Source organism: Bombus vancouverensis, chromosome 11, assembly GCF_051014615.1.
Source record: "Bombus vancouverensis nearcticus chromosome 11, iyBomVanc1_principal, whole genome shotgun sequence".
NCBI classification, from domain to species: Eukaryota; Metazoa; Arthropoda; class Insecta; order Hymenoptera; family Apidae; genus Bombus; species Bombus vancouverensis.
The window spans coordinates 7,372,382-7,385,177 of NC_134921.1; the positions used below are offsets into that span (position 1 = coordinate 7,372,382).

At 39.8% G+C, this 12,796-nt stretch overlaps 1 protein-coding gene across 3 annotated transcripts in view; it reads left to right on the forward strand.

Moving 5' to 3' along the window:
* Window positions 1-12,796, forward strand: part of LOC117153195 (uncharacterized) — a 29,502-nt gene that overhangs the window by 12,379 nt on the left and 4,327 nt on the right. For all 3 annotated transcript variants that reach the window (XM_076622702.1, XM_033326974.2, XM_033326975.2), the window contains one exon: window positions 284-560. In XM_076622702.1, the coding sequence (XP_076478817.1) occupies window positions 284-560 (277 nt within the window). The remainder of the gene's footprint in view (window positions 1-283; window positions 561-12,796) is intronic.

The following is a 12,796-nucleotide window of genomic DNA, read 5'->3' on the forward strand; positions in this document are numbered from 1 at the left end:
TCTGTAGATTTATTTGTCATATAGAAATAATGCTTATAACATTAACGATTATCTCTACTCCTCAATTCTTGGAATTAGTCAATATGGGTTCCAAATAGCTTATTTCTTAGCAATGGTTACTTCATTATACAACTTAGCATTTTGTTTGATTAATATTTTGTAAAAATATATTTCATTAATATCTTGTACACAAATATGCTTTGTATGAGATATATGTATCCAGTGAAAATATAACTTAAAATGTCTTTTTAAAAAATTCTTACGAAGAACGCATTTTTTATAGGTGCATGCAAGGAGGTCGCACAATGGGAAGAGACCCTTTGCCTGCGAGCTCTGCAATAAAACGTTCGGCCATGAAATCAGCCTTACTCAACACAGAGCCGTGCATTCCGCGGAGAAGGTGTTCGAGTGTAAGCAGTGCGGCAAAGCATTTAAGCGTTCCAGTACTTTAAGTACTCATCTTTTAATCCACTCGGACACGAGACCGTACCCCTGTCAGTTCTGTGGGAAGAGATTCCATCAGAAGAGCGACATGAAGAAGCACACCTACATTCATACCGGTGAGTGATTCCTTAAAATAAGTGCTTTCAATTAAAATTAGAAATTCAGCAAATCCCTAAATATAATATAAAGTTTTACCAATTCGACGCTAGTTAAAAAACCAGAAGCTTTATATTATTACAACAAATGTTATAAAATATCCGAATTAAAATTAGGAATTAAATGCACCCAAAACAAAGACATCAAAATTTTACTTATTTAATCTATTTAGTAAAAAATATAGAAGATTTACATTTTTTTAAACAAATTTTACAAACTATACACTAATGCGATTAATTTATAAATCTTCGATATAAAGATCTCTGTAGAATTCTGAAAATATTTATATTATTTTATTGGAGCCATGCGAAATCGTGTGCGTTCACTTTTAATATCTACAATCGTACACATGGAATTCTTTGTTTCGGTTGATCGCAAATGGGATGCCGGGGATCAATTAGCAGAGCAAGTTGGTACGATAAATAATGTAGTTAACCGTCTGGACAGAGTCTTGTCGTAAGCAAGAGGATCCAGTCGGATCGTGGCACATGTGGCCAATGCAGTTTTAGGGGTGGCTAGCCCCTCATTGCGAGCTTCACTCAGTAATAATCGTAATGTCTTTCGGGGTGCCCATCATTCTGTCTTTCTCTTTGCTCTCATGATCTGGCCTGACACACTAGACCCCCAATCTTTGGATGAAATTTTTCTATGACGAAAATTTTTCGTGGGAAACACGAACATTCTATTCTCCAGAAACAACCATCCTGGATGTAAACTTTTATTTTGTTCTCTTAAAGAATTTTTCGTTTAATCAAAATTTTTAATTAACTAAAAATTTTGCTTTGCGAGAAACCTCCTTAAGTTCTTCGATTAATTAAAATTTCTAAATCCCGATTCTTAAAACATAAAGAGTTTTGGAAACCTCGTCGAACGTGGTTATTCAAAACCAAAAGAGAAATATTTTACATGCAGAAACTTCGTATCATTCTTCGTTTAGTCTAGATTTCTATCACGTAAAATATATAATAAAACGTTTCGACAACATTGTTGCTCAAACATAGTCTTTTGATAGCAATTGGACATTTTTATATACAGAACCCTCTTCGTATAATCTCTATCTCTTGGTTCTTAAAGCATATAAATTTTCAAAGACTTCGTCAAACACAGTCATCCAAGATCAATCGAAAAGTTTTACATATCGAGGTCTCTTAACGGCGTGTCAGAGAAAACGTTTACCCTCTTCCCTTTCCGTATTTGCCATCGACAGTTCGCATCTCTGTCGAAAGTTGAAGACCAGCCCATGCAAGGGAGCATCCCTTAGGTGGTCGTAGGTGAGTGGGCGATGGTGTTGGGACACTTGGCACTTAGGTGTCTCACGGCTGATGGAGCGATGCTCCTTCAGGAGCAGTAGGTTCTTCCAAGGGTGGAAGGAAGCTAGAGGAACAGGCGAAGGAGTGTTCCAGTCGGGAGCCTGGGTTTTGTATCGTCTCCATGGCAACTCTCCCAATGTCTTATCAAATTATCACCTTGTCCTCCCCCACGCTCCTCCTTCTCCGCCACCTTGTCGCTCTAACTGTCGTTCGCCTTCCTCTCATTCACCCTCGTTCGGTGAAACAACCGAAGAAGGACTCGTCGAAAGAGGATACAAAGCGATGGTCACTTCCTGTTGGTTTCTAACAACCTATGGGACCGTTGTCTACGCGCTGGTCACCTTCACGCACTACATCCTCGAGGGTCGCCACGGAACATTTAATTCATTATTCAAAGGGATGAAAAATTCAAGGGAGGTCGAAAGAGCTGCTGGTCGACGCAATTTTCTTTACCGTCTACGTTTCCCTCTTTTCCCTACATTTGTTTCATCATCGTATCTTTCTCGAGAGATTTGCCAATATAAGATTATTCTAAAATTATTCCAAAATTATAACATATCTCCTTTTGCTTCCAATATAAAATTATTCTACAGTTGTCAATTAACTTTTAGCTTTTAAGAGTGGTATATCTACTTTCATCCACTGAAACAGAGAACAATTCTCATAGTTTATCATACTAACAATGTGAATATTAATAAAACTTTACAAATTGGTTCAATTAGATCCCGTCTTAAAATATTCTATAGGAAATACTCCAAAATAAAAGGAGGAAAAAATAGCGAAAGACGTGCACTACGAAATCGAAAGTTAAGTGATAATAAATTTCATTGTAGCTTTTTGAACATCCCCCTCCCCCCATTGAGTTATCAATGTTCGTCGAATGATAATTAACTCTGACCACTATCCATATTTGTGCCAAGTACGATCATCAGGAGTTAAATTCTCTTCTTACACTTTACAAAACCAACAATTTCGCTATTAACTAGTTCGATTAAAATCTTAGAATGTCGTCCATATCCTACTCTCAATCTACTATTCAATCCGTAAAACGAAATCCCTCACTGGCATGACCTCGAGGTGGCGTGCGTACGTGCGTCAAGCAGTAAACCGAGGGTGTTCTGGGACTCCGCTGCTAATGATAATCAGTCCTCTCTTTCCAGTAGCCCCTTGTCCCCCTCCGTATTCCGTTCGTCGTGAGCACGGGCCATGTGCAATAAGGGTGCGGCACCGTCGGATTCCCAGGGGACCGGCATGGCGTAACGTAAAATCATTATTAGGTAGGTAGGTAGGTAGGTGGTTGCTGGTGCACACGAGGGGCGGCGAGAGAAACGCGGAGGCTTGGTGGAGCCGCGTACAGCGAGGCGAGGGGGCTGAAACGGCGCTTACAGGGCTGGGAAGTGCGGGAATAAGAGCTCTGCAAATATTGTTCGTGCGCGAGCCAGCAGCCGGAATAGCTAGCGAGGGGTCGAGCGCGCGTTACTCCGCGTTACCTTCGCTGTTAGCTGCGCCTTTTCGGCTGCGTTCTGGCCTACCAGTCAAGTGCGCGGGGTCCCGGGGTGGCTGCAAAAGGGGTTGACGAGTCGCTTGAATGGTACGGACGAACCGGTGACAGACCGACAAGTGGCCACACACACTACCGCTTCCGATGAGAAAACATTCAACTTATCTATTTCTGATGATCCTTCGTGGCCCCAGGAAAATATTTCTCTTTGTAGTTCGCGCCAATGTGAGCGTTCGAGTAGCGTGGACCGACCTGATGATTTGGGGAAACTAAGAGACTCGTTGATAAGTTTCGTTAGCCGGTGATAGGATGAAGAATCTACTCGATTCCCCAATTTGATAACGGTAGGTGATGATATTGTCTTATAGGTTTTATTTCTTTAGCGTATCATATCGTTTAGAAGTGTCTGAATGTTCTGATGGATTTTTGGTAACAATATAGAAATTCCATCAAATTAACTGTCTAAAGCAATAGTAGTTTGACGAGAATCAGCAATACTATCTTCTTTATGGAATCAATATGTTTATATTATTTGTTAAAGAAACATAGGGATTATATGCTTTTAGATATAAACACTGAAATAATGACAGTGTCTTTTTGTTAGTTCTTACAGTCTTTAACAGATTCATAAATCAAAATGTTAAATAATTGAAAGATGTTTCGAAGAACCAAACAGATTTACAAGTCTTGACAATTATAAATGCTAAAAATTTCGTTTTTCTAATGTACGCTTATATGGTATTTCAAGTTGTAGCTTCGTAATATGCCACGAATTCTAACAGAGAGCATCAGAGAACTTAAATTGGTTGCAAGCTCCCTTACATTGAGAAACACGCTTCGGAGGAACTTCAGTAGCTCGTGCGATCAGTTACATGAACGTGTAGCTTGCGAGCAGGGCTTCTGATTACAGGAAAATATTATCGATCAAAATGCGTGTCTTCCTAGCATCAGGACCATCAAGTTGCAGGGTGCATGCGCGCTTAAATACACATGCTTGCCACTACGATCGAACTTGCAACAGTGACCTCGGTGTTTTCACAATAAACACAACCTGTCCACCGACGGTGCGAAGTCGACATAGGGATGAAGATTGGCGAGGGCTACCATACAGTCTATACAATTTTCGATCCCATCACATAGACTATCCTATATATAAGTTCGATGTTTACGTTCCCTGAGATGCTGTGCACTTTAGTTGCAAAGCGGTGGCTCTCGTTTTTAGGGGTTCAATCACGCTCGTCGTAAATCGTTATCGATTTCCTCGTTCCCGATTTCCTTGGACGTTCGTACTACGTTCCAGCGTTTTATCTCGATCAACTCAGGAGTCGATTTCGATCGAACCGTTCCTCGATATTCGGTGCAACATGTCGCAAATATAAGAAAACAGTATTTTATGGGGCAAACGACGAGGATTAAGATTCAGCATCCATTCTGCTAATATTAGAACTGCAGTAGAAATAGGACTTAGGAATAGGTTCATAAATTTACAACAGTGCACTTTATCTTGCTTTACTTCAATTTGAATACTATATAGTTTACAACATGTCAATCGCTGCACATATTCACAAAGACCTGTAAATTTGTACAAAAATTTTTCAAATAGTTAGGAATGTTCGTTATCGTTGGGAATATTCTTGCATTTATGTTACTACCATTACACTATTTTCTCACCAAGCTGCTCAAAAATAAATGATGTTCCTAAATTAGAAACTCACAGTTCCTAATATTTTCCTACATGTTGACAAACTCTGTCTAAAAGAACGATCTTTCAGAATAAATTTAAAAGACGATAATTCCTGGTCAATGCAGATAAAGGAGCAATTCTCGAATGTGGGAAGTTTTCCAGTTTGCGGTTAAAGGGACGGGTCGGTAACTAAACGAGACAACTCTATAAACATGAAAGAGATACAGACGCGTTTTGCCGTCGTATTATGAATTTAGCGGCGGCTCTAATGTAGGGATACCTGGCCGAACGTCTCCCTCAAACTCACCTCGAGGGTGCGGTTATCGTATACCCGACGAGATACAACCGTGCAACCTATACAGCCACCTTTGTGGCCGCGTTCACCGTATGCCGGCTGTGTTACTCTGTCTCAGTCTGCTGTATAGGTTCATTCCTCTCCATCCTATGTAGACGAGACAGGGCTATTAGAGGTTTCCGGCTGACTTGGCGCCCCAAGCATCGGGGGCGCCGCAACATCCCTCTAAGCTGTTTAAACTTCGCGACATGCTCCGCACGAGCGGCACTGGCCCCACGCCTTTCGCTCCACCTTCCTCATCTTTCGCCCTGTCTTTGTCTTTACGGCTCGTTAACGACGACCACGTATCCCCTCCGTCGACGAAATAATAGTTCACGTGCGATACGAATCGTGTTCCCGCTGGTCCTTGCATTCTTTTTAAACTAGTCCTTCTTGTATCCAGAGAGTATCTTTTAAGTGGCCAGACCTAATGGATTGTTTTTTGTCTAACAGAAATCAGCTTTACTATAAAACAAATAAGTTTATAATGAGAAAAAAAAGGGCTTTGTCGAATTTTTGGATCTTCCAGATAAGAAATTGTAAAAATTGGTTGCGCGACGGAAATCTATGATCTACAATTTGTCACTTGTCGAATCTCTTATTGTATAAATTACTGTAGAAGAAGAAGTTTTGTTTTGGAAAATCCAAATTCACAATTCATTCGTAATATTGTACTCTACACAATGATTAGTTCTTCAATATTAAGAAAATTGACGTGAACGTAACGAATGTAAGATGAAAGATCTGTCACCAAAGATGGTTTTCCAGCTTCAGACTGCAAGGGGTGAACCATCTTTAGACAGGGGTGTAAATAGATAGAACCTTAGTGTTCGTTAGACTGCGCGGCGTTATATTTAATGTCACGCCGGTGAGGCGGCATAAGCAACCGATACTGCATTAAACATGCAAATTCGCCGGTATAACGTTCCACGGTTCCAAGGCATCATCCATATAGCGGCGAGTGGCGCATAGTGTTCATAGTGAAGCGGCATGATTAAATTTCCAGGGATATCGACATGCCAGAAGCACGTCAGCCCCTTCCACCTGCCCCGCCATATCTCGCCACTCATCCCTCTGTATCCTCCTTTTTCGCTTCTCCACCTATCCGCGTAACCGGCAGTTCGAACCAACCCCAGCCTCGGGAGTTGAAATTAACTGCACCCAGAATGCCAGCGTTGCATTCACGCATTCATATGTATCTTATCCTTCCCTTGATACAGGTTAACTGCAAATAGAGAATCGAAATCTTTTTTGTATTTTAATCTCTTTGGATATAATAATATATCCCTAGCATAAAGTCTTGAGCAGTAATTTGTATTTAAGTATTTGAGTATTTGAGCAATAAAATGTATTCGCTACAGAAGTAATACTGGTGAAATAAGGTCAAGCGACATTTGTGTCATTTTTAGTTTCTAATTTTAAATAAGAACACAGTTACAGAAGTGTCTTACATACTTAAATAATCGTTTTTGTCTACTTTTCTAAAGTAATGCTAAAAAAGAACTCGTTATTAATCTCGTAAAAATTCGCAAAATTACAATAACTGGTTATTTTGTCAATCAAATTTATCAACAAGAATAGTAATCGTCATTTTTACTTTAGAGCTCTAACTGCTAGGACACCTTAAGTACTTTAAAATATTTTAAAGGACTTGCTCACTGTAATAAAGCGAGAAATACATTTACTATTCGTAATACACCTCAGAATTTTTATCTCGCAATATATTACCTAATGAAAACCTATTTGAATTATCCATATTGTTACGACCGTTCGCGGAGAGACGCGGTCGCGAGGAAAACGCGTCAGCGAGAGGCGTAAATTCTCGCTACGATTCGGTGAATCGACGCCGCGAAGTAGTCGTTCCCCTGTTTCGGTTAAGATAACAGAGGTGGTTGATTGAATATGACACAGTAGTAAGTTATATTTCACCGTTTATTCCACAACTTCTAACGAGGATAGTTACACTGGTGCGTGTGTACGAGATGATTGAGTGACTGATCTGCGGGTGTGTCTACCCGCTCGAAGGATGTTGACCGTTCGAAGGATGTAGAATCAGTGCCTCTTGGGAGACGATGCTGTCTCGGAGGAAGGCTAAGGATCGGTGTGTCTAGCACACGGGACCATCGGATTTGTTGGAGCCGATGTTATTTAAAAGAGTGAGGGAATAGGCTTCGTTTTTAATTGGTTAAACGAAGGGTCTTAACTGCCCTCGAGAGAAAGTGGTTAGTGGGAGGAAAGTTGCAGCGTGCCTGAGAAAAACCAACTTTCCCTTGTCCTGCCGTGGTAGACAATAGTGTTTAGAAACTCCTCGGGATCAGATGTTTGTTTTGTTTAAAGGACCTTTTCTAAGAAATCTATGATTTATGGACGGTGCTTAAGGCTATTGAGGGTACGGATGGTAAGGTTGATTGCTGATTGTCCTTATTCTGCTTGATCGGGTTGGCTCGTTGGTAGGACGAGCTGTGTGGCACGTCGTTCCAAGATGCTCGTTGCCGTATGACTTGTGGTAGTCTGGATGAGGCCGTTGTCGCCAGGGTGACTTCGAAGATACGGTCGAAAGTCCGGTGCGTTGAGGATATGTTGTCTTCCTTGTGTTCTGGATCGCCGTGGTCATCTGCATTGCCTGGCGATTTTCTATTGCGGTTCGCGAACCAGGAAGTGTCGTGAAACACATATATATGTAATATTGTTCATTCGAAACATTTTGTTTCTTCACTTTTTTCAACAGTGTCATGTCTATTTATTTTATGCATTGTAAATGACTCAATTTCTTGGAACAATTCAAGCTTACACGTAATTCGCCTACAGTCGATAAGGGATTTGTTATTAGCGGTTTCCCTGACAGAGCAATCTCAATAGGCGGATAAGAGGAAATCGTCTGAGTCACAATTGTCAATTAAGGTGCGCGCACACGGAAAGCAGGCCGGCGAAGGGCCTTCGCGCGCAGATCGGATTTGTCACGATTCCTAATGTTGATCGACGCTGTAATAATTTAATAGCCATACATCCTCCGTGATCGTCCGGGAGAGAGGATTATTACGGCGGATCCCTGCGGTATACTGAAAGCACAAGGAGCTAACAGACTTAGCTCGGATATCGTGTTTCTTCCTTGCTTCGCTTCGAACCCGGCTTTCTCCCTTCTTGAATTATCGCGATCAAGTACTGGCAATCAGAAACGCATCTGCATTATAACGTGTGCAAGATAATGGACCATTATTACACGTACACTATTCAAATTAATTTTACTCGCGTCTCCCTTTTATGTCAGTCGAAAGATTAACACGAAGTTACAGCTCCTAGTTATCAAATTAGAACGATTCAAAAATTATTTTAGTAGAATTGATATACATGTATTCTTCGCTCTCTCTCTCTCCCTCTCTCTCTCTCTAAATAGCAGAGATTGTTAATTGATAAGATGTTATATACAAGGTGTACCCAAAATCGTGGTACAACTGATCGATCGATGATCCTACATGAAAAAATAAATCGAGAAAAAAGAATATAATTTTTTTACGTAATGTAGGTTTTGGAGTTTGAAACGCATTAATTATAAATTTATATTTATATGCATAGCTGATGATTTTAGTAAACTTTACATATTACTAATGCAAGTTGGGTAAATAGTTTAGATATGAAAATATTAAAATATCTTTTAATGAAAGAAATTCTCCATTTTTATGAGACTTATTACGGTGTTATAGCTAAAAAAGTGAAATTTTTCCACATCCTCATTCGATGTCCAGGAGCTGTCGGATTATTTCATCTTTGAATTCTTCTCCCAAAGGTGATTACAATATTTCTTAATTATTTCCAATAGCTCGTTAATCAACATCTTTCATTGGAAATATCGATGCACCAGAAACATTTTATCCATCCATCTTCGAGAATTAAAACGCTTTCGATGTCGTTGAAGCAACGATATTTTTCATTCCCAGAAACCGGGCCGGCCGACGATTTTTTCGTGTTTACCATGCATTTCGTCGTCAAGCCGGAATATCAGTACCGTGCAAAACATTTCCAGCTGCAGCCTGACCGCTGCAAATTCCCAGGGCTGTGCTCTTGTCATTGGTGGCCCTGCATCCACTCACCAACGCGACCACCCTGTATACGTATCAGCAAGTGAAAACGATGTAGCATGGACGGTTACGTGGCGGCATGTAAAACGCAAACACACATATACTCTTGTACTCGTTGATGTAGTTGCGTCGACAACGCGTTCGTATCGTGTTGGCGTTTTAGCTGGTCACTTCATCTGGTCTGCCATAGAGTACTCATGTACGCGTGAAATAGTAAATACAACCGAGTTGTTGCATCCAACTGACCCATGGGACTGCTATCACTCGTTGACTAAACGCTACTGGATGGATGAAGCTATAGAATCGTTCAAGAATAAGAACTTTTATAGACATTGAGGGTGGTTTCCTTAGTTAGTTGATGGAAATGAAAGTTTATAGTTAGTGATTTTATGATTTGGGGTAATAAATGGGGTGCGTATGGATTTATGATGAATTTTTAATATAATCTTCGTGTATTTATTATTTGCTACAAGGTGATAATGAATAAATATTTTGGTTTCGATTATAATGTATGGGATTATCAGTTTATATCTTCCAATAATTAATCTCGCTGCGCCCTCGAATCATTTTCTACCTAATGAAGTTTTCCTGTCGTTAGAAGAATTGTTTCTGTTTCATATAAATATGAACAAATGATCGTGATATAATTGCTCGATTTAATTTTCTATTAAAATTTTACTTCAAACAATAAAATTTTTGTATTTGTTGGAATGAGAAAAATTCAAACATTGTAGCAGGATTAATATTAATATTACGAGTCAATAGCCTTAGAATCTGTTTTTGTTATCCAAGATTTGGAATCTTCGAGCACTCGAGAGAAACCCTTCAAGTAGTCGTTTAGTTATTCAGATATTTTGATAGTTTCTAGATAGTTCTAGGAATAATTGAAGATCAGCCAGACCCAATTAGCTTCAGTCAGTCAGTGATCAGCTAAGATCAGCTATACCAAGATACAAGTAAATTCCAGGAAAGTTTAATGATTCATTATATAATATCGTTTTCTATTTCTGGCATAAACTTTTCTCAAATCCGACCTTGATAATTGACATTCTATATCATCACAGTTTCTTCAATAATTCGATAAAATATCAAGATTTATCACAATAATTTTCCACGATGAATCCTTTGGGGATCTCGAAGATTCTCGCGAGAAATCCCATTATTCGATCGAAATAAAACATGGACGGGGATTCCGATTGAAAGCACCTGGATTCTTTTCCCTTGTTCCTTGTGACAGAAACAGAGCTCTAGCTGGGAAAAGATTCGCTTGACATCGCTGGGTAACGCTTACGCGAAGCTTTGCAGACGCGCAAGAAAATCCATGCTGCCCCCCGATATGAAATATGAGATATGGTACTTTCCTTCGATTTTCTTTCTCTCGTCTCTCGCGAGGATTTCAGTTAGAGGGTAGGGACGCCCCCAGAGGGTCGGAACGTGGTCGATGAAGACGAGAGGAAATCAATGCCTCAGCCAGAGTCCGGTTCACCTTCGTCTCTCTTTTCTGGCCACTCCTCCGCGCCACTCGCCTCGTTTCTTCTCTTCAAATTTAAGCAGAATCATGAAAATAATTCTGCCGTGAGAAATAATTTCTCTCAAATATTTAAAATATTTTATGAACATGACAAATTTGTCAAAACATGTGACGTAAAGACTAGTATTGTATTTTCCCTCCTGTAATTTAAAGATCATCTTAAAATAATTCTTCTGTATAATTTAAACGTAGACTAAAATTTGAATATTTTTCTAACATAACAAAGGTTTCAAATTCTTTTATCGTTCACTATAATAGTCTTGTATTATTAGTGTATTGTTGCGAAAAAGGAATAGATTTCTTGCGTGAAGTATTGATCGACGTTACTGGAAGAATATATTCTGTAGTTTCTGAAATGATGTATTATACATAATCGTTTATTTTATATCTTATTTTATTAACTCATTAGGTATTTAAATGTGAATTATGCAGAATGTGCATAATGTGTAAAATTATATAAAATATCCTAAACGAAGTACTCTTTACGATATTTAAAGAATGAAACAAGTCTCGATCTAGCTTCCAATTCTTTACTCGGATTTTATAAAAATTTACACTCTCTTTACTAACAATCAAACTAATTTGCTATCTGAAAATAGCAAGAAACAAAATCTCTATTACACCATTATGCACTTTAATATCCTTTGCATCTCCTATTATATTTGGTCACAAAGAACAAAATCTCCAAAATGTGTTAGTCGAATCTCCCAAAACTTCCCTCCTTCACATTTATCCTATCGACGAGTACCTCGAGAAGGAAGAAGAAATATCCCCGTTTCATGGACGCGTCGTCAAAACAAGTCCATTCAACAACGAGACGATCGAAAAGTTGGTCGTCCCGATGGCGGAAGCGATCAAACTACCGTCTTGGTTTTCCGCTCTCGAGAGTTCCTCCGGGCGAAACAGAGGGTTGAAAGATCACGAGGGATGATGTTTCTAGTGGGCACTGCTGTAGGGGCAGGCAGAAGGAACGCAGAAGTAGGGAGGGAATTAGCGAAGGAGAGAGGACCCTCGCAAGATTTCCGGGAGTTTAATATAGTTTTAGGGGCGTCGGCCGACAGCCCAGGGGTGTAATGGCGTCTTAAACCTCAGGGGCTCTCAGTTTCAACTTTCTTCCATACCCTTCTCCTCTTTTCTCGTTTCGAGACGTGTCTTTTAAAAAATCTAGAGCACGGAATCTCTACTGCTGTCTCTCTCTCTCTCTCTCTCTCTTTGTCTCTGTAACCACGTAGTTGCATGAAGAAATGTTTGCATGTTGTATTGTTTAGCGGTAACATGGTTTCCTATCGGTGTATTCAACACTCGTGAGCTAGATGTTACGACAAACCACATACGGATTCGTAGTCGTTGGTGTGCTCCAAAGGCAATGGCCAGGGGAAACATAGAATGCATTGGTGTGCATTCACGTCGTAGACGAAGCTTCGGAGCCATGGTGGTGGGTGGGTTTCTCCGGGAGATGAAGACGAAAAGGGCAACCTCGGTGCAAAAGCTCCGACGGTTCTTGATTTTTACGAGCACGTAAATTCCCGGAGACGTCCCTGCTTCCAGGTTTTCGTTTTCTTTCTCTTTTGACCCGTTCCTCTTTCTCTTTCGTACTACCGGGAATTCTTCCATTCGATGCTTTCCGTGGAGAACTAAATTCGCTTGAACGAATATTTGGAAGATTGAATTTTCCTGAGAATTTCTTAAAGAGTAGAATTTTTGTAGTTTAAATTATTTTGTAGTTTTTTGTATGTTGTATATTTATCTATGTATTTAGC